Genomic DNA, 23,177 nt, shown 5'->3' with positions numbered 1-23,177 from the left:
TTTTTATTTTATTATTATTATTATTTAATTTTGTGGAGGAAATAGAGTTCCATACAATTGTGATCCTACACTTCATAATATTTCTTGATGCTGGTTACACTGTGCACAAACACAAATGTAAAAACATTATTCTTAGGGCTGTCAATTTAATTTGTTAATTTAGTGTATTATATTAAATCCATTATGCCCATTTTCATTCAAATCATTAAGTTTGATTTTTAACATGCCACGAATTTCGTTATGACTTTCATCTGCCACAATAATGTTTTTGAATGATCTTCATTTGACGGCATTCATTAGTGAATTTATACTTTAAAGGGGGATACTCCACCCCAAAATGAAAATTTAGTCATTAATCACTTACCCCCATGTCGTTCCAAACCCGTAAAAGCTTCGTTCGTCTTCGAAACACAATTTAAGATATTTTGGATGAAAACCGGGAGGCCTGTGACTGTCCCATAGACTGCCAAATAAATAACAGTGTCAAGGTCCATAAAAGGTATGAAAGTCGACATCAGAATACTCCATCTGCCATCTGGGTTATATGAAGCGACGGGAATACTTTTTGTAGGCAAAGAAAACAAAAATAACAACTCTCGTATTCTCGTCACTTCATAACATTACGGTTGAATCACTGATGGCAGATGGAATATTCTGACGATGACTTTTCATACCTTTTATGGACTGTGACACTGTTATTTACTTGGCAGTCTATGGGACAGTCATAGGCCTCCCGGTTTTCATCCAAAATATCTTAAATTGTGTTCCTAAGATGAACAGAGCTTTTACGGGTTTGGAATGACATGGGGGTAAGTGATTAATGACAAATTTTCATTTTGGGGTGGAGTATCCCTTTAACACTTGATACTTTTATTATGATTAATTAATCTGCATATCATGTAAATCGATTAAAAATATATTGACAATGGGCTTTGCTGTTTGTTGTCAGAACCATTGCAGAGTCAAAGAAAAAACATGAAGAGAAACAACTCAAAGCTCAGCAGCTCCGAGACAAACTGAGAGACGAGAAGACCCACAAGCTGCAGAAACTTTTGGAAAGGGTATGTTTTTCCCTTGAACACCTGTAGACACAGCTCATTTCGCCTCGGCCACGAGGGAAAATCCTTTTCGCATAGACGTTGAAAGAATCACTTAACAGCCATTTTAGTAGTTCAGTGTGATTCACTCCTGGTGAGACTCATAAATCTGATTTTGGTGACTCTGTAGAAGATGTTTGTTTTTGTTCTACTCCATTCTTGTCGGAGGAGTGAGATCTAAGACAATATTGCGTATTTATATATCCGCACTTGAAGTGGACCACTAACATGTTTTATTCACACCCCTGACAAGTCTGACTTCTGCAGACTGTTTTGTCAGGATTTGATCTTTGTGCGTGTCTCTTTCTGTCTCAGGAGAAGGAGGTGAGGAAGTGGAAAGAGGAGCTGTTGGATCAGAGGAGGAAGATGATGGAGGAGAAGCTGCTTCATGCTGAATTCAAGCGAGAGATTCAACTCCAGGCCATCGTGAAGAAAGCACAAGAAGAGGAGGCCAAGGTCAACTCACCAGGCTAAAACGGATATTAGTTTCATTTTTCTTAAGTGTGAAATAAGTGCAAACTTGAATGTTTTCCTCAGAAAATGTTCAAATGGAGTTCATGTTTTATAAGGAAAGCTCTGTGTTGAGAATATTTTTCTGTTTGTGATTTGTGCAGGTGAATGAGATCGCGTTCATCAACACTCTGGAAGCCCAGAACAAGAGACATGACGTTCTGGCAAAACTAAACGAATACGAACAACGGCTTAATGAGCTGCAGGAGGAACGTCAGCGGAGACAGGAAGAAAAGCAAGCGAGGGATGAAGCCGTTCAGGTATAGGTTGGTTCTTTTTATTTATTTGTTTAATGCACTAAATGTGTAACTATATGATTAAGCGATTTTTCAGGAGCGCAAGCGGGCCTTGGAGGCGGAGCGGCAGGCGCGGGTGGAGGAGCTTCTGATAAAGAGACGGGAACAAGAGGCCAGAATTGAGCAACAGCGGCAGGAGAAGGAGAGGGCGAGAGAAGACGCAGCGCGAGAGAGAGCCAGGTCAGCATCACGTCCCGCCAAACAGACCTGAATCCTGATTCAGCTGAACTCGAGGACAGAAAGGACCAGTGCAAAGAACTCAAAACCCAAAATATACACAACCTTTCAAAAGTTTGCAGTCATTACGATAGATTTTTTTTTTAATTTAATACTTATATTCAGGAAAGGAGCTTTACATTTATGTTACAGAAGATTTCTATCTCAAATAAATACTGTTCTTTTAAACTTTCTATTCATGAAAGAATCCTTGAAAAATAACTTGTCACTGTATCCACAAAAATATGAAGCAGCACAACTGTTTTCAACATTGATAATAATAAGAAATGTTTCTTGAGCAGCAAATCAGCATATCAGAATGATTTCTGAAGGATCATGTGACACTGAAGACTGATCACAGAGAAAAAATTACATTTTTAAATAGCCTTTTTAAAATAGAAAACTGTTATTTTAAATTGTAATAATATTTTCAACTCTTAATGATTATGAGTTTGATAATTTAAAGGTCACATAAACCTTTTATAGATTGACAACTTTGAGATCTATATGGGCTTGATGAGATGTCTTTTTGAATGTTGTTGTTTTTTTCTTTGCTGTACGGGCTCAGCAGGAAGCCATGGAGGAACTCCAGAAGAAAATCCAGATGAAGGTAAACCATCATAAGTAACCTTCTGTCTCCATTTTTAATGTCTTATCCCCTTTTTTGAAAAATACTGTAACTTGGACAAAACAAAGTCGGCTTATTTGAAAAATAAAATTGTTTTGTTGATTGTTAGTGTTGTATTTGTCAAGTAAAACAAGACTAAAACTTGTCTGTCAAAATTTCCAGCATGAGGAAAGAAAAGGCCGCTGAGCTGAGCAGCGGAAGACACGCCAACACGGACTACGCCCCCAAACTCACCCCTTATGAACGGAAGAAGCAGTGCTCACTCTGTAATGTTGTGGTAAGTTCTGCATTATGGGATTCTCTCTAAATTCTCTTTGAATGGTATTAATGCGTTAAGGGCCAACTAGGAATACTGTCCCAGTCCAAGATCAGGAACATCTGAGTGCAAAGATTCCTACAAGGATGGACAGTATTTTTTGCGTACAAAAAAAAATCACAGACTACAAGGTGATTTGGAGGATTTTCATAGAGAATGCATGTAAATGAGAATTTAACTGCATTAATTAAACATGAACTCTGGGCGGAGATTAATAGCTGGGCGTGATTATGCTTTTCAAGTGACAGGCAACAAATCTTTGAGTGGCCGCATTTATCTCTGACGCGCCCTGCTTTTACTGCAACTGGGGCCAGACACCTTGGAGCTTCAAACTGACATCAGATTAAGCGCTGGGGAGAATGAAATCTTGTTAAAAATGTCAGATGACCTTGGCCAGGCTCTGACACCAGAGATCATCTTTAGGTCAGCGGGAAGCACTCTAGTTAATGACATTATACACAGATTGTCCTGTGTGGGCTCGACTCCAGGACTCTGAGGAGACAAACAACACAAGCATCCAGATACTGTTGTCCTCACCTGCTATTGGAAAAAACTTTTACTTTTCTGTTTAAATTTAGTACAGGTTTTTCACTTGGGTGACTTTCATGCAAAGCACCTTTCAGGTTCAGTTCTCTTGGAGAAATGTGAGGTTAAAGGGTTAGCTCAACCAAAAATGAAAATCATTTACTCAGCCTTACGTCGTTTCAAAGCTGTGTGACTTACATTCTTCTATAAAACACTAAAAATATTCAAGTTGCATAGATTTTCCCATTTCCTTTAAGTCTTTTTTGGCACTTTGGGCTCCATTGACTTTCGTAGTATAGACAAAACTAGCTGAAACATTCTTCAGAATATCTTTTTTTTTTTTTTTTTTTTCACAGAAGTCATATAGGTTTTTAAATTATAAGAAAGTAAGTAAATGATTAATGGGTGAACTGTTCACTCATCAGTCTTGATCAAGGGCACATTAGTGATTGCATCACCTTTTCTGGGATTTAAACCTACAACCTTTTATTATAAGAAACTTTTTAAAATTTTTATTTATTCATATATTTATATTGTTTTTATTTCAATCACTTATAACTGACTAACTTCTATGGAATACAAAAAAAAAAAAAGATTATTAAAAAATTGTTACCCATCATGTTGTATAGATTATTTAACTTTGACTTTTTAAAGCTTTTTTTTTTTTTTTTTTTTTTTTAGTTATTTTGATCAAGGGCACGATTGTGGATAGTTCTTGCATCACCTTTTCTGAGATTCGAACCCACAACCTTTCAGTTATTGGAAAACATCTTTCTAGGCAGGTTATATAGATTAATTTCACACTATCTTTGTCATTTTTAAGGTTAAAATAACTGTTTTTTTTTTTTTTTTTTTTTTTCATTTTGATCATGGGCACAATTGTGCATAGTTCATCACTTTTTTTGAGGTTTGAACCCACAACCTTTTTGGTTATCATAAAAGTTCCTCAAAAATGACAATTGTCATAGTTTATTCAGTTATTGAGCTATATGAAGGTGAGTAAATGATTTTTGGGAGCACTATTCCTTTAACTGTCTTGAGTCAGTGTATAATAGTGATCAAGTTTGCTGGGGTTTGAACCCCACAACCTTATCGGTTATTGGAAAAGTTCACCCGAAAATAAAAATTCTGTTATCATTTATCCTCATGTAATATGTATGACTTTCATGTGTTGAACACATAAGGAGATGTTTTGATGGTACTACTAGTTCAAGATCAGCCCTTCTGCGATTTGGACCTTCAGCCTTTGCTTACCAGAACTTTTAGCACTAAGCTACCCCGCCCCAGTTTCTCATGATCAACAGAACCATTATATGAATAATAGAGACATTCAATAGAGTCTTAAATGCTGTCACATCACCTCTTGAGTTTCTCACCTGCCCTACAAACTCAAGAGGTGATATTCAAACTGATGAAAAACAGTGCCTGGGGCGCCGATACATTCAAAACTGAGCTGTCAATGCTCTTTGGTCATTTTAGTTATTGGTTATTATTCACCAGTGTTTACTGATTTTCTGGCTCTTATGAGAGGTGTCTGTCAGCTCTGCAGATGTCCGTCAGGATCAAGGGATCATGTTTAGCTTTAAAGGGTTGGAACATATGTCTTGATACCTGAGAACTGTCAGGCCGTGAATGATGCCGAAGTGTATTGTGCTGTAGATTGGTATGTTTCTTTATATTTGGCGAATCGCCTCAAATGATCTCCGACCTCTGTGTTTGTGTTGCAGATCACCTCTGAGGTCCACCTGTTCAGTCACATTAAGGGAAAGGGGCACCAGCAGGCAGTGCGGGACAGCAGCAGCATTCAAGGGCGGGAGCTGTCTGACGAGGAGGTGGTGAGTCTCCCCCACTAAATAAAAAACATAGAAGAAACCCAGAGAGAGTTTTGATAGAAATGCAAATGAAAATGTATGCATATCATGTACTTTTAAATATGAAAGTGACTTATGTGTGTATATATATATATATATATATATATATATATATATATATATATATATATATATATAAAAGGGCAAAATTAGTTAGATGATAATTTAAAAACAATTTTAATATACAAATAATTTACTATTTAATACTCTTTAATATTTAACATGGCAAATTGAAACTTTTCCATTTACATTTTATCCTTTTTTTTTTTTACAAATTTTATTAAAACTAATTCACATAAAAAATAATCTAATATAATATTTTTTTCTGCAAAAAAATCAAATTCTTAATTACCGTCATTGTATACATGTTAGTTTGCTTTTATTGTACATATTTTTATTAACAATAATTCTGGTTTGAATGTGCTTATTTTATATTTATTTTTAATTTTTAAATAAATAATATTATAAATTATACATACAATTATCATACAGTTCTTCAATTTTATTGTAAATGAGCTTATTATTATTATTATTAGCATACACCAATATGAATTGTTTCATTTATTACTCATTAAATTTATTGGAAGCTTCAAACATTATTTGTATATTTGGAGGTATTTCATGTAAATCATTTCAGTCTTGCCCATGTTTCTCACACAAGCAGTACGCACACACTCCATTCAAGTTCATTTTTATGGGATGCATTTCATTTTATGACTTTGCACATCATTTTTCATATCCTTAAAGGTTGAGGGGATCAGCACCAACTTTCCCATATTTTCCCTAGTTTGTGGGACCGTAAAAGGCTACAAGCGAATCAGCGCTAATAGTGTTTGTGTATATGGCATGGGGTGAGATCACCCTGCCTTGTCTCTGGGCTTGACAGAGTGCCTTTCCTCTGAACGCCGCTCGTTAAACGCGGGATCTCTCACCGCAATATGAGATTGGCTTTCACACTGGGCTTCTTTGTACAGCTGACAACTGTTGGTGCTATATGTCGCACCTTTGGCCCCTGGACCTCCTTCATTCGAACCTTTTTTCAGCGAGTAATATTTAAACCCCCACTGCTACCTCTAAATCATTAGCCTTGGCTGCTGCCACCTATTTCTCCGCCTGACAATGTGATAAACACACAGCCGAGCCACCGCACCACGGCTCCCAATTGTGCGACACGCGTCAGGTGCAGCCGACTTAATGAGTCCTGTCTAGATTGTGGAGCTTGATGTATTTAATTGAATTAACCGTTCACGTGGAACTAGTTTTTAAACGGCTGTCATTTGCTTTACGTAAAAAAGGAAACCGCCGTTTACCTGTGATTTATGCCACACGATCAATAACAGTCAGCGAAATTAGCACAACTGGAAACTTCATGGTGTCTGAACTGTAAATTTGTCGTAGAGTTCATAACCGTGTCCTTGGTTCTTATTGGAAAAGAACACAATGTTTATATTCCTTCATCTATAGAAGTTCATAAGGAATATATATCTGAATGTTCAGTTTTGGTAATTCGTTCACATTTTAAGCAAACCTGGCCGCAGGACTTGTTTGGATAGTCTTGCCATGGACACCCAGGTGCTTCTTATTTATGTATCTGCTCATTTTGGTGCGCAGTATTTCATTCACGCAACCTCCAACTATTTTCCAGTCGGCACTTCCATAATTCTTGCCGTTATGAAAGATTTTTAATTAAAACTGAGATGGTTGGCTGAACCGTGCAGAGGTCACAACATAGTTTTTCAGCGGAAGCGAGTCCAGAGCCTCCGTCTATTCTCGTATTTAGCCATATTTCGCTATTTAAAAGACTTGGAGTTAAATTGAAAATACAGCGGTTATCAACAGCAATGGATCAGTGCGGCTGCGGGACACTTGGATTGCCTCTTGGACTCTATATTATCCTTTATTGGTTGTCATCTGTTCTGGTTTAATGTGATATATCGCAGCTCTAGACACGTTGTGTTAGACACATAAGAGTTTTATTTATCCTCAACCTTTGACGCCAGATCAAGAAACACAGCTGAAGGTTTGATTATTCCAGCTAAAATATCACACAGCTTGTTGGAGTCACAGCCTAGTGGTTAGCACACAAGTGCTCATGCGGGACATTGGATTTAAGGCCAGACTTGTGTTGAGACTGTAATCAAAGTAATATAAAAATTATTAAATAAACATAACAAAATATACTAGTATTTAATATTTACAAATATATTTTAGATTTTACTAATATATTAATATCTTTATATATTATATGTATAATATTTAAATATTTTATTTGATTATTTTTTATAGAATATTAGAATATAGAATTTAAAGTATTTACTCACACATTAAACATTAAAATATATATGTATATCTCAGTATTTAATATGCTTGATTCATATATTTGTATACAATTTTTTTATATTTTATTATTAAAAGGTGTATATACACACATATTAAACATTAAAATAAATGTATATCTCAGTGCTTAATATTTTTAAATAATATATGTGTAGAAATATATTATTTATTTGAATAATATTCTAGAAAAATATAAAGTGTGTGTTTAAATATTAATATTTTTAAATAATATATGTGTAGAAATATATTATTTATTTATATATATATATATATATATATATATATATATATATATTATTTATTTGAATAATATTCTAGAAAAATATAAAGTGTGTGTGTACTTATTTTTCTAGAATATTATTCAAATAAAAAGTATGTGCACACATTATATATTAAACATATATACACTTTGTATTGTTTATGTGAACATGTGTGTATATTCTTTTAATTATAATATTCTAGAAAGATAAAATAAAACATGAAATTGTAAAACGTATACTTATCTTTGAGATTATAAAATTATAACTGAAAATTATAAATTATGATAATTTATATTATTAAAACAATATAAATATTACATTAATTAAACCTTAATTTAAATGTCATGCTTTTATTGTTGTATATGAATATATTTCCGTATATTCCTTTCCGTTATGATTAACACAACAAAATTGGTTTGTCCTCCTCTGAACCTTTTTTTTTTTTTTACAACAAAGACATCATGTCAAATGATGCATCTGAGGTTAGAATGTAATCCTGCAAGGGATGGACAAGTCAAGGGTTTTTTTTTTTTTGTGTGTGTTGCTGGTTAGTTACCTTATACCTCCTGTCTTTACATTGTACCTGAATGACAAACAGCTGTCTGTTTCACATTGGGGGAAAGCCATCTTTTGGCAGCCCTTTTGTGTCACACAAAAGAGTGGAGGATGGGGACATGTATCAGTGTGACAGTGAGAGCCTCATCACAGCCCCTGAGCAGCGGCGGAGGTGTGATGTTTTGAGAGCTCTCTCATTACGCCCCACAGAAAGAACTGTGTTTTTTTGGGTGTTCAAGCCCACGGGCTGGTTTCTCTCACTTTTTATATCCCACTCGCACGCCTCCTATTATCACCGTGTGCAAGTGGACACCTGTCCATCACCTGTCCATCCATGAATTTGATAGGTCGTCATATGCCACATTGTCCTCTTTCTGTAGCATCAATTTTTGATGTCATTCTAAGGACAGCATCAGTGTTAATATTGCTTATACTTGGAGTTCATGTGCTAATGTTCATCAAAGTGATCTATTCCACCTGCCAAAACATTCTCACAGACTTGAGTCATTTGGATCATCTAAATATGAAAAATACTTTCTACATTTCACATTTGTGTTAAATGGGGTCTTAATTTGCCATTCCACATATTAAGGATTTAAAAGCTTTTAAATCAGTAGTAAAAATCAGTGAAATCAAAGAGTATAAAGTCTTAAATTCATAAAGTCATGGCATTAAATGTTGCATGCACTGCAAAAATATTATTTCTTTTCTTTTCTTTTTTTTCTTGTTTTTCTAATTGAAATATTTATTATTTTTTAAATTTTGTTATAATCTAGATGCAAAATGAAGATGTCTAGTATTCTGAGATTAAGTGAGTTTGTTCACATATCTGTCAGAGGAGTATGAAAACATGTTTTCCTTTTGAATTAAGTTTATTTTTCTTAGCCCGTTAGCTTTTATTCATTTATTTTTAATCATAAACTCGTTAATTTTGATCAATTTTGCCGAAAACGAGACTTCTTTCATTTTTCTTCTCAAATGTAAAAGTATCTTGATTTATGTATCAGAAGATAGTGTCCATATTTTAGTGTTTGTGAGCAGAGCTGTTCAAGCCTTAAGCATTTTTTGTAAAATCAATTAAAATTTAATAGAGAGATCTGTTGGAGGTTGCAACCATATTGACGTACTGTTACCTTCAAGTTATTCCTTACATTTTCTTTACTTGGTCTTAAAAAGTCTTAAAATGACTTTCATAAAACCTGCAGAAACCCTTTTAAAAAAGTGTACATGAAAATTTAGTTCAGGTAAGTTTTGTTTTGTCAGCGTAGATCCAGAGCAGTGGCATTACGATAGGATTTCCTCTTAAAATCTGTTGACTGTTGCCATAATGGTTTTCCATTCTTCGCTTCACTCGCACATTAGCAGCTTAGCTCCAGTCCTGATCTCCTCACAGATCTGTTTTTGTGGTGCTCCCCTCTCCTCCAAACCCCTCTTTATAATCTCAAGATGGTGCACGTCTTTGAGGTGTTACAGAAACAATCCCATTAAGTGAACCGCAGACGAACTGGATCGCCTTTCAGAGAGATTACTCAACAGATGCCTCTCTGGCCACAGGGAGGCAATGGTTATGACTGCAGGGTCGACTCCTGGTCCCCAGGGACTCGTGGGGGACGCCCCGTCCAGCCCACACACAATAACTCGTCCACTTGAAACCCTATATGATGCAAATGTACAGATTTCAAACGGAGGGCCATGAGGTAATTTGTCACATTTGTCTCAAAGTAATTCATTAAGGACAGGTGTCAAGCATTCAAGGCTGTGGTCGTTAAAACTTCGTTATTGTTCAACCTCAGGAAGGGCTGTTGGAAGAAACTGAGAGACGATGTTTATTCAGATATGCTGTACTCTCCAAACAAATCCCTAAATATTGAGTACATAACTCATTCCTAACTGTTGGCCCCTGGCATAAATAACACTGATCTGACATAGATGATAAAACATTTTATCTTAAAGGGATAGTTCACCCAAAAAAAAAAGTAAAGAAGAACATTCTGGGATCATTTACTCACCCTCATGTCACAGCAAACCTGTATGACTCTCTAAATTTCTTCTTTCTTCTCAATCATTTTTGGACCCCATTGACTGTCATTGTATGGACCGGAAAAAAGAACACTAATGCTGCATCCCAATTCGCATTCTGTCTGTGCTAAATAGTCTTTGAAATTAGAATTAGCGTGTCCCAAACATAGAATGCTGAAATGAGTGTCTCAAAGATACCCAGATGGTTTACAGTGAAATTTGAAGTGCAGATATATGCACACTGTAGAAACATTGCCCTCAATAATGTGCTTTAGATGAGGATTCGATTAAACCGAGCTATAAACACAAATAAAAAGTGTTTAATAACTACAAACATAGCATAGAGGTTTAGGGTTTTGAGTGATAGAAAAAATATTTACTTAATGTTATCCAGTATCACATTATATTTCATCTGCAACAACATTGTGAACTTTTATGAGGACATGTTTGGTCATTTACTGTTGCATCATTATGCAAACACATGAGGAGTGTTCAAGATTCGAAAGAAATGTGACTGGTAGATCAACATGCCTGTTTTTTTTTTTCTTCAATACATTATGAAATGAAATGAAATTTGAAGGATGTTGACCATGACAGGATGATGCTGGCCTACTATATTGCTGCACATTTAAAGGGGTCATCGGATGGCCATTTTCCACATATGGGGTGATATGATTCTTTAGGGTCTTAATGAAAAGTCTGTAGCATAGTTTGGTTAAAATTTCTCAATGGTAGTGTAAAAAACACATTTTTTGCCCTGTCAAAAACAGCTCTTTTCAGAGCAAGCCGTTTTGTAGCATGTTCCTTTAAATGTTAATGAGCTCTGCGGACCACGCCCCTCTCTTCCGAGCTGCTTTCTGAGGGACTGTTTACTTTAGTGTTTACTTTTCATCGTGAAACTTGCTAATTAGCACATTATTAGGAAAGGTGATTTGCAAAGATTCTTTAATAAACATTCTTCTGTAGGTGAAGCTGGATGATTCACGCAAACATAAACGCATTTATAAAGATCGCGGGGCGCGTTCTCTTCAAAAGCAAACGTAATCCACTGTGTCTTCAGCGACTCAGATGTCGGGAGTAAATGACGACTGCTATGTTCATTATTACATCCAACAACAGAACACCTCGATCGCTTAGGAGTCATTCTTGTCTACATCTGCTCCGGCGGTGAAACAATGGTGGACTGAGGCCAGTAATAATCTGATTAATGTATATATATGCTGGATGAAGGCAAGCAGCAATAACATTGTCTGTTAAGGTGCAGCCACATTTACAGTAATTTACGTGAATAAGAATTCCATGAGAGTTTGAAAGATTTTCCCATGCAGCTTTGCAGAATTTGCTGCTTTGGCCAACAGGAAGCTGCTTGGTTTGCAAGTTACTTTTGTGCTTGATGCATTGCTGAATGATTGACAATAGTGAAATTTCACTAATGTCAATGTAGCTTTAGTTTTAAATTGTGTAAATGTGTTTTTATTATTACATTGCAAAAAACAGTTGTACTAATTATTTGTAGGTTTTTGGCCCCCATCCTCTGTAAGCATACAGCCTCTGAGGTATCGACTCAGAGTGGGAACTCTTATCTATCTCACCCGCTGCTCCCATCCTCCAAGGTGCCGGATGACAGGATAATTGGATAATTGCTTTCTGGCACATGCATCACGTCGTCCGAAATTGAGTTACATCCGTCTTTCTTCCCATGGAAATATCGGCATCATCAGAAAGAGACAGAAAGCTATACCTCTCTCCCCCCTCAGCACTTCCGCCGCCTAAATGCCAGCAGCGAGTGGAGGAGATGCCTTCATAATTGCGGAGCACAATGCCGAGGCCAGGAGGACTCTACAAGCCACACAAAGAGCTTAACACCTGGTCTTTCAATGAAGGTGCTCCACTTTACATCGTAGTGTGGGAGTTGAAGCCTAGCCTTTGGACATGTGCTAGGTTTGATCTCCTCTCTTGTCGCTCTGTTCTGACACACCCATGTGTCATCATTCTATTGTCCTGTAGGGACTTTTCTGGATGCACGTGGCTTTGAACTGAGAGGTCTCTCTGTGGAGTTTAGAAAATCTAATGTGCATTTTGGCAAAATATGGGCTGGTTAAAGGAAGGTTTCACTCTGGTACCACCTGCAACTTTCTAATTAAGCCATCGCATCCTAATTTCATAAGTTTAAAACTTGTCTTTTATACTAATGTCTTTCTTGTGGTTTGAATTCATAAATGCCTTTCTCACACTTGGTATGTTTGCTTGAGGTCAAACTCGAATTTGATTTATTTACCCTCTCTCTGCCCTCAAGTTGTTGGTGCAGTGTTGTTACTGACTGTAAAACTATTAAAAATCATTTCCTCTAAATGAAAGCTGAACTAAAATGTACTTATTACATAAAAACTAAAATAAATGAAAAGTTGAGGTACTAAAATTACTAAAACTAAGCTTAAATAAAAATTAGTAAAGCTATAAAAAAATGCATTGTTAAATAATAATAAAATGAAAACTGAATAGAAAAGTGATACTAAATTCAAAAATATATACTATATAAATAATACAAAAATAACACACAAATTCAGAAGCTGTGCTGGGGAATATTAGCTTTAATAAATATTGTTACGTTATTGCATTACTCTTAAAAATGATGCGTTGTTTATTCTGAAGGCAATGTAATGCATTAGTTCAGTTTAGTTTACTCTTTGTCATCATCATTATCATCAGCTTACCACCAAAATATTAATATTGCGGCGCCAACTTTGGTCTTTGGTCTGTCCAGTTTAATGTATTGATATGATTTTTATCAATGATTTTTATTTTCAGGACCAACTTTTAAAGACTTATTTTGTAAGATGGAGTCAGAAAAAACATTTGCAATCTTTTTTCATTTAGTGAATCTTTTATATATTATTTATTTTTTTTGTTTTTTGGTTTAGCTTTTAAAGACTAAAATTAGGGAGTCAGAAAAAACATTTGCAATCTTTTTTCATTTAGTGAATCTTTTATAGAATTCTAAGTTCCTGCGGTGTAATAGCCGGTGAAGTTAAGAAATGTAAATACAACAACAGTCATCATCAGCTTATTTGAAAAAGTATATTAGTTATTATGGTGTTAACTATAATTGCAAGTTACATCAACAATGTAAACTTTGTAATGCTTATTACATATTACCCTCAGTGATATTTGGGAAACACTTTTTACAGTAGTCAAACAAATCTGCTCTAGTATGAAAGCAACATTTATATAATGTAATTTTCTTTTTTTCTTTTTTCTTTTTTGACAGGAACTCATGTATAGTAAATAGTAGATATTGTGAATTGTGGCTGAGTGCCCTCCGACAGTGCGAAAGAGGGAGAAGAGAGGCAGAAAGCTCGGAAAAAGGCCAAGAAGCTGCGGGCACGCATGAACTCAAGGTGATTCGATCACAGTCTCCTCTCTCTTTCTTCTATCTCTGTCTCTCTCTCCCTCCATGTGACTAAACCGTGGTGTTGCTGCTTGTGAGAGCTTTATGAGTGACAAGGAGATGGAGAGCAGAGGCGATGTGCGTCCCGGCTGTCTGCACGGCAACACTGATGAGCTTAATTTATGGCCACTCTCTGTGATTGGGGAGGAAAAAGTGAGAATCGATCTGGGAGCCCCCCCCCACCCCAACTTTCACCTGTTAAGAGCTTTTCTCCTAATTGGTTGCCACCACGCTGCCAAAACTGAAGGCTTCTCTAGTGTACAATAGTATGTTAAAATATGTGTAAAGCATGCCTGTTTTTCTGTCTTCCAACTATTGATTTTTAAATGAAGTATCAAAGAAAATCAATAGTAATCAACAAATAGGAGCGAACGCGTCTCAGTGTCAGATCCTAGACCTGGGCACTATCAATTTTGCCTCCTGTCACAACTGTTTGTGTGTGTGTGTGTGTATGTGTGTGTAAGAGGTAATGTGGTATGGTTGTTTGTCAGTAATGCTAATAAATTGGAATTAACTGCTCCAGAGGTGGTTGGAGTTTTTTCAGTGTACAATTATAAAGACCCTGGGAATTTCTGATGAAACTTTATACATCCATGCAAGTTTGCCACCAACTGCTTATAGATGTAGTGAGTTCGGCAAGGTGTTTGTTTAATTCCAGCGCAATAAAACATGGTTGTTGATTATTTTCCATATATGGAGGATAAACATATAAATATTTACAAGTTTGTACATAGAATTTCTCAAATTTTTGTTGATTATTTTCCATATATGGAGGATATCAGATTTTCAAGATATGAGAGACCACAAACATAATGATAAAAACTCTTCTATTTAACGAATGAAAATCTCATGCAGTCAAACGTGACTCTGGAGCAAACAAATGGTGGACAACAGGTAAGAAGAAATGCCGATAATAGTGTTTGGAATGCTTTTACACAGAAAATTTGAAGAAGTAAAAAAGAAAAAATGTTTGAAGTCGTGGAGACAATGTGAACAGGACTTTACATGTTACAGCGCGAGCTGGAGGCGAGTAATACTTCTGTCGTTTGTCAGGATTTCTGATCATAAATATTCAACATGTTGGATATTACGTTTTTTAGATCGGTGTGGCCCCGACATTATTCTGAGCAGATTGAATCACTCTTAACACACACCACAGTTAAATCTGATAAGATAATCTGTAGAGCGGCCCTTATCTTGTAGTGTGTTCCCCGCTTAAGTTCGGTTATATATAAAGAAAATGCATACATTCAAACATAATTTTATCATTGTAAGTTTATTGCAAGTTGTAGTTAAATTTCTACATTGTAAATTGTAATGTCATTTTGTTTTTGTAAGTTATTTGTAGATTATGTTTACATAATTAAGTTATTACACTATGTACTGTTGAATGCTTGAATCTGATTGGCTGACGAATGTTCTAAGGTGTGCAGTGATGATATTTTTATTTTTATTTAAAAGTTTGTAAATAGTATTTCTAGGATTTTCTTGTGTCCATATCACTTCGCAAAATTATTTCTGTTATTTCAAAGGTCCTTACAGTCTACAACAGCAAACGAACCAGAACCCACAACGACTCTGACCAATCAAATAAATATAGCAAACAACATGATTAAAAAAATGACAAATTATTTCTGTTTTTGCCGCAAAATTACATTTTATGACTGTATGTACAGGAAGCACATACTCTCTTTCTCCCGCTCTCTCTCCCATACAAACATACATGAACAGATGAACAGTTTCACTATTAGTAGAGACACTGCTGCCAAACTCTTTTGTTAGTAGAGACACTGCTGCCAAAACACACACACGTATGTAAGACGCACAGACTCCGGTAATTATTACTATTTCTAAAATTACATTTTGGAATTAGCAACTGCAGCATGCGATGAGACGCATAAGAAATGAATCCTACACACAAGAGCGTTTTAAGGACAATTACCTGATGAATGTTTTGAAATGCATCATCTGAACAATATTTGAGGTGTGGTACCCGTAGTATAAGCGGAATAATTGACTCCGGTCTGTTGAGTTATTACAAAATGTTTCTAATAATTCTACAGCCCATCGTCAATTATTCCTTACATAATTATTGTATTTATAAGTTGTACTGTAACTTCATCAATGCACAACATTTTTATGTAAGTTCTGTTTTTGCTAGTTGAAATTTAAGTTGTTTATTTTTGGTATTGTTATGAAATTTCTGCATTTGTAAGTTGTAATAATTGCTGCCTGGTACATGACAATATTTGTAAGTTGTCATAATTTCAACATTGACTTATGAATCCTGAAATCTCATTAACCTACAATGTTTAATCATTTTGATTGCACTTGTAATGAAGTTTCTGCTTTCATTAATGTGTAATAACATTTCGGCTTTTGTATGTTATACTGAAATTTCGACAAAATGTGATGCAATTATCAAGATTTGATTTTTGTAAGTTATAATGTTTGCTACATCCCTAGTGGTGGCTTTACAGTAATTGTAATTTGTAGGCGCTCTCTCTCTCTCGCTCTTTCTCTATGTGATGTCTACTAACAGTTTCTTACCTTACAGTGCAGAGGAGACCGGCAGTCTGCTCTCCTTCTGAGCTCATTAATACAGAGGTAGCTCAGAGGGCAGAAAACAGCTCTGAGCTTTGGCTGGGAGAGTGACAACATGAGCCTCCTCTGTTCTCTGTCACTCCTGTGCTGAGCCCTGCAACACTCACACGGTGAGGGAAAGAGGGTGAGGAGGAAAGAATGAAAGGGAGAGAACAGGCGCTACACGCTCATAAATCACGGCCGCCCACAGCCCTGGGTTGCTGAGGTTGGCGACTCCACCACAGGGTGGAAATGAGCCGTTTTATAGGAGCACAGTGTGGCGTTTGTAAAACGCTAGAGAGCTTTTCTCAGCCCTCCCAGGTTGCCCTGTCCCTCAGTGTCATTGTTAAGTCCGCTCAGTCCCCATCACAGCCGTGGCATGGAAAAAGGCTGTTTAATTTCCTTAGCTGGACCCTGATTTATTCTTCAAATATATGGCTTGTTCTTCATGTGCAAACATGTGTGGTTTTAATTACCATGAAAGTAGCATGTCTGCCCGTATCAGCATTGGATGTAGGCTTTAAACTTTCAGAGACTCTCGTTCTTAACTCTTTCCTTCTCTCTCAGATGGCCCTTTCTCTCGTTTATGATGTTTGGCTGGTTGCATTGCTTGTCTTTTCCCCAGGCTTGAGAAAAGTGCTCTCTGTGTGTTGGTCTACCTCAGAGGGGCGGCACACAAAAGACGCCCTGTTTTGCACTCCCAGAGGCCTTCGCTTTACTCACAAATACAGAAAACAGTTCCCTAGAGTAGAGTCAGTGAGGTAGGTAGGAAAGAGAAGGAGGGAGTGGAGGAGCTGCAAGAAAACACGGGATGATCTTGCAGTGAGGGCTTCAATAAACCTGAGCACAGGTTTGCCAAGTTTGTGGGGTCTTAGTCCTTTTTTTGTGTTTATTTTTGCCAAAGGAGTACCAGTTGCTCTGTAACGGAAGTACAGTTCTCAACACTTGCGGTCCTTGCTCCTTTGGTAACATAATGCCACACAGACTGCCGGAAAGTTGTCTATTGTGAATTCAAAGAGGGAACATGAAAAATGGGATACCCCATGGAACGGTCAGTGTGGTGGAGACCACAATTCTTCAAGTTCACATCAAGTGTGGCCTTTTGACCCTTTCCGCCACCTCTACTGCAGATTTGGGCAAAAGGTGCATATCGGCCACAAAGGACACAAATGTGCAAGTTCCTCTTGAGTCGTCATGTTGGTGCCTTGGTGATTCTTGGGCTGTTGTGTAGTTGTGTGCTGTAAATTGCAGGCTTTGTGCATCAAGGGTGTATAGTTGCCAAGAAAGGGCTCAAAGAAATCTTCTCAGTGGGTATTCACCAAGAAACCTTCTTAATGGGAACACCCTGTGCTCTTGTGCAATGCACATTGTCACAAGTATGCAAGGTCACCAAGTGCAGGATTCTTGCCGCTGTCCTTTGTGTCTGCATTTTGGTGCCATTATAGCAGAGGACTACTCAATAGTTTATGCAGCATTAAGTGCAATCTCTGCCAAATGCAACATCAAGGACACCTAGCAGTCACAATAGGCACTCTTCTGAATCATAAAACACATGGGACACTGTACAGTCTTGTGGACTTCAGGGATACTTGCGAGTTAAGGCTATTAAATGACAAGTCCACATCAAGTGTTTCATTTGGAACAGGACCAGTGTGTCTGAGCATGAGCGGCAACCACTAGACTGCAGCTCTGATAGTTTCAACTTTAAGACACTTGGACCCTGCTTACCTCAGACCTTTATTTACCATCAGGTGCATGTAAATCTTTTTAATCTCAGGATGTATCCAATATTTATTCCACATATAACCTCTTATATACGTTTGCTGAATTTATAGATGGATCCAGCCTCATTCCTCTTGGTGGATATGTTCCACAGGTCACATTTTCCCTCCCTTTTCCTCGTCCTTTTATTCATCATCAGTCAAATTGTCTTCCATTTGATTGAGAGCCTCTCAAATCCAATATTAAATAAAATTGGGAGTGCAGAACGCCTGAGCCTCCCATAGCACATTTAAAACGGATACACTGTATTTGTTTTCTTTTTTTTTATCCGTCGGAAAGCATTGACGGTTTTACAGTCGATTGGGGGAGGGGGCCGTCTGCGTCCAGCGTGGGTGGAGGTGAATAGTGGGGCACATCGTGATGAATTGATGATTAGCTCTGCATTGTAGCTTTGTAGCTGCCCCCCCCCCCACTTATAGCTGGTTACTAATATTTATGGTGCCCGGCCCGTTTAATGGGGCCTGCCGTGTTCAGAGATTGATGGTCCGGCGATTGCCCCTCTGTTTAACCCGTACAGGCATAAAGCTGTCAGAGAGGAATATTGTAATCTGGAGGATGAGGACGAGGCCAGGTACTGTTCACAGTCTTTCTCTGAGCGCACCACCGACCGAGGCTCGGACAGCACATGGGAATCACTGTACAGCACTTTTAATCAATTTAATTTAATCAACTCAAATTTACCACTTCATCTAAAAGAAAATTACAGATCAGACTTCAAAATGACATTTTTGTTATTATGCATAATTTGGGGGGGGTTATCAACGTATACCTAGGTTGGACCAAAATCACTTTAGATTTTACAAGACTTGTGACCACTCAGCTTTCTGACGCTGTCTTCTGGAAAGAGACGACTGAGTTTATCAGCCCCTGAACATCCATCAAGTTTTTTTTTTTTTTTTTTTTCTCAGGAGCTGATCGATCATACTTATCTGACAGAATGGGATGTGTGATTGTCAGGAATCTGGCTTGTTGGACCACACCAACGTGCTAGAGCTGACAGCGTGCATTATTTTGGTCTGTGACTCATGAGGGAATCTAGGAGTAATTCACACCCATTGGCCAATCACTCTTATTTATTTAGATTTCTGGACTTAAATAGAGTGGTTATTGGAGAGTTTGGTATTCCCTGCTGTGAAACAACATCCTCTAATGTGGTATCCTCTGAAGACTGAGCGTTTGTGACTCGTTCATGCTTGTTAGTTTGTGATTGCTGCTAGTGCGACTCAAAGACTAAATAAACAGTTTGAGGCTCAGCTTGACCTCTTGACATTTCCTTTGTGCAGCACGTCGTCTTATCTCCTCATGTCTTCAGGCTGACAGCCATCGGGCTCCTCTGTTGCTCTCTGTCTGTCTTTCTCTCCCTTTCCGTCTCTTTCTGACAGACTTGTTTGTCTTTCTTTTTCAGGGCTAAGGAGTATGAGACATGCATGGAAGCCAAGACCCAGACCTCTGACTCTCCGTACAAGGCGAAGTAAGCTCCCGCTCTACTTTTAAGGATCATATACCCAAGCTGAGGTCTTCTATTGAATACTCATGTCTTAATAATGTCTTTTTAAATCCAAGCTTCTGAAATTATGCCAGCGCTTGGCTTTCCTTAATCAAGTCTTTATTGTTTTGCCCATTCAATGCAATTCAGTACTGATATCTAAGCGATGCTGTCACAGATCTCATGTTACAATCCATAATTCTTGCTATTTTGTGAATCAGGTTTTGCGCTCTGCCACAATGATAGTAAAACAGAGCACCTGTTTGGCATAATATATGTATGCTGAAAATTTTTTGAAAGGTTATGGATAACCAAGAGTACGATGTAGCGCATTTGATTAGATGAAACTTGCTGGTTAAGTGTTGTTGTTGTTATTAAATAAAACTATTAAAAATCTTTTTTCTTTAATTGAAAGAAAGCTGAAATAAAAATATTAGATGAAAAACTTAGAATTACTAAAGCAAAAAACTGAAATAAAAATAAATATAAAAATAAAAATAAAGCTAAATAGAAATACAAAACAAAGCATGTAACAAAGTTACTAAAATTAAAATGAAAACTGAAAATTAAAAAAAAGGCAATTTAAAATATTGATCAAAGGGAGGAAAAAAGAAATGGTATTTTGCAAAAAAAGAAAGTTCAGCACATTGGAAAACATTCCTGATTGTTTATTTTTAATAGTGTAAAAAGGTAAAGTTTTATGTATTCAATTAATATCATAAATATGTGATGTAATAAATATAAATAACAAACAAATATCTTGATATAAAAGGTTATATAAATGATATTTTAATTATTAATTATTACAATAATTTTAATGGTTTATATATTCAGGTAAAATTATTGTATAATAGATATATTTAATAATGCTGAGTTCTTTAAGTTAAAGTCAGGATCATTTAAAGATAACAATCAAATGCAAAATACCTTGGTATGTTGTTGTATATTATTTTTATTTAATATTGTTGAGTTCTTTAAGTTAAAGTTAAAATTAGACTGTGTTTTAAATATTTATTTTTTGGGGGTTGGTGTGACCCGAACATATTTTGACCCTGGTTTTTGACCCAGTTTGTATGTGTGTGTGTCTTTGCTTCCAGGCTTCAGCGTCTGGTGAAGGATCTAGTAAAGCAGCAGCAGGGGCAGGACAGTGGCCAGTGGGCCAGTAACAAAGTGTCTGGCCTGGACAGAACCCTGGGAGAAATCTCCCGCATTCTGGAGAAGCAGGTTTGTACATATATCTCATGATCTGTCTTTCTTGTCTGCTCTGATGTCCCTTTAGAGTGACATGCCCTCTAAAGTAATAATCCTGAAAAGATTCCAGAACTTCAGAGTGTAGTGCTATTTCTTGACCGGGGAAAGCTGGAGATACCAGTAATGACTGAATGGATATATGGTGTCTGCTGTTTCTCTGTTTATATTTACTACTACACAGTAACACCAGGGTTTTCTGGGACTGTAAGCATCTGAACAGTGTTCAGACCAGTTAATGTCAGTCGCTTGGGAAGTTTATTGTCTGATGTCTAGTCTATGTGGATTGAATGTGTATTTGCGTGTGTGTGTGTGTGTATGTGAAGGGATTTGACTTGAAGATAAGCCTCCAGGCTGCTCTCAACACCGACTCCCCTGAACCGCCGGCTTTGGCTGCCGTCCTCCCCGTCTCACAGTCTATGCAGAGTATCGCTTTCCATCCCCAACTCTCTGCCCTCGGTTATTTGGTAATGAGGGCCAGGTTAGCTGCTTGTTTTCATTGCTGCAGATGTTATTAATTGGCAGAGATCCCCGTTTGTCAAACAGGCGAACATGTTTCCGAGCGTTTGGCTGGCTACTGTTGTGCATTGTGGCTTTTATACAAAAATAGGTTGGTTTTTGAAAAGTAAATATAATCCAAACGACTTAAGTTATAAAGCAGGGAAGCTTTTGAAGATGCATTTTAGTGTGCTTCTTCCAGAGCTCTACTAATATCCCACAATTCAGCATGAGATGCGAGATTGTATCCAGCAATTATAAAAGAGCTGTTGACTTTTGAAGTTTTTGATAATGTTTTGAAAGATAAACTGTTCTGAAATTCAGTTTCATGTCAAAAATTGCTTGATGTACTAATGATGATTAACAATTTTTCAAATGTATTCTTGTAATCCATTGGCATAGTTTTGGCTAAAGCATTGTGTAAAGTTATCTCATAATGAGTAAAGTGCCTGAATTTAGTTGTTTGTCTCTGACAAATCGCATTTTCTAAAGCAACAAATTTGTGGGTTGACTAATCAGTCTTAACTGGAACGCCTGTATAATTAGACTGGTTTCAGGTTCACCTGACCCCAGTTGAACCTTAGGGGCTGTTTACATAAGACATGTTTTGCATCCAAAAATGGCTAAATGCAGCTCAATAGAATGATTTGAGACACACTAAAACTTGGACGCTTAATACGCTGTGTGCGTGTAACTGAACACTCAAAAAGCCTTGAGGAGTGACAGCTGTAAAAGATGTTCTTCTAAAGGCCCATTCACACCAAGGGCGATTAACTATAATTAAAGTTTTAACAATCATTGTTATTCTAAGAGAAAAGGGATGTGACTATGATAACGCCACAGAAGAAAGAAATTGTAGGAATCTAGCTGATTAATGATAAAAACGTTGACAGCCAATCAGAATCCACCCAACTTTAAAGCATATGAGCATTTAAAGCAGCAGAAGATATAACTTCAGTTCAAGCTTATAATAAACAGAATGGTATCGTGTGTTGCTGTGGACGCTAAAATAGTTATTGTTTTAGTTGTCTTTATAGTTTTTGTTCTTGCTCTGAATGGGCCTTAAGGGTTTCTTCTGAAGGTAACAGAATGCTAATTAAAGCACTGCCACTAAAGTTAGCAAATACTAAAAAAATCTAGGACAAAATTTCGACTAGTCGCTTTGATTAATCAACTAGTCAGTATTTGGACGACCATTGTGACCCATCTCTAGTATGCATCTCTAGATCAATAAAGGAGAAGTGGATTGGTGACACGTCACATTTTGGTAATGAAACCGGAAATTTATGGTTTCTTTTGGTGCCATTCTATAACACACTCATCAGATGAAGGGATGTGTGGTTTGGTGGGTGTGTGTTTGTGGGTGGGTGGATGGTGCATTGATGGTGTGCCTGTATTGACCAGTGGGAGGAGATGTGGGTTGTTAATGGTCTTTCTGGAGGGAGAGGAGAAAGGTAAGAGGGACAGAAGAGGGTGGTAAAGCTGAGCTAATGTGCAAAGAG

The 23,177-nt window shown here is 37.0% G+C and overlaps 1 protein-coding gene across 1 annotated transcript in view; it reads left to right on the top strand.

Annotated features, from left to right (window-relative positions):
* Positions 1 to 23,177, top strand: part of LOC109108875 (S phase cyclin A-associated protein in the endoplasmic reticulum-like) — a 98,933-nt gene that overhangs the window by 25,125 nt on the left and 50,631 nt on the right. The window contains exons 13-22 of the mRNA XM_042715923.1: positions 950 to 1,061; positions 1,413 to 1,553; positions 1,712 to 1,867; positions 1,941 to 2,094; positions 2,326 to 2,350; positions 2,910 to 3,024; positions 5,316 to 5,432; positions 13,943 to 14,028; positions 19,849 to 19,914; positions 21,027 to 21,153. Coding sequence (XP_042571857.1) covers positions 950 to 1,061; positions 1,413 to 1,553; positions 1,712 to 1,867; positions 1,941 to 2,094; positions 2,326 to 2,350; positions 2,910 to 3,024; positions 5,316 to 5,432; positions 13,943 to 14,028; positions 19,849 to 19,914; positions 21,027 to 21,153 — 1,099 coding nt within the window. The remainder of the gene's footprint in view (positions 1 to 949; positions 1,062 to 1,412; positions 1,554 to 1,711; positions 1,868 to 1,940; positions 2,095 to 2,325; positions 2,351 to 2,909; positions 3,025 to 5,315; positions 5,433 to 13,942; positions 14,029 to 19,848; positions 19,915 to 21,026; positions 21,154 to 23,177) is intronic.

This window comes from Cyprinus carpio, chromosome A25 (genome assembly GCF_018340385.1).
Source record: "Cyprinus carpio isolate SPL01 chromosome A25, ASM1834038v1, whole genome shotgun sequence".
Classification (NCBI taxonomy): domain Eukaryota; kingdom Metazoa; phylum Chordata; class Actinopteri; order Cypriniformes; family Cyprinidae; genus Cyprinus; species Cyprinus carpio.
This window is presented reverse-complemented; position numbering and strand designations above follow the sequence as displayed.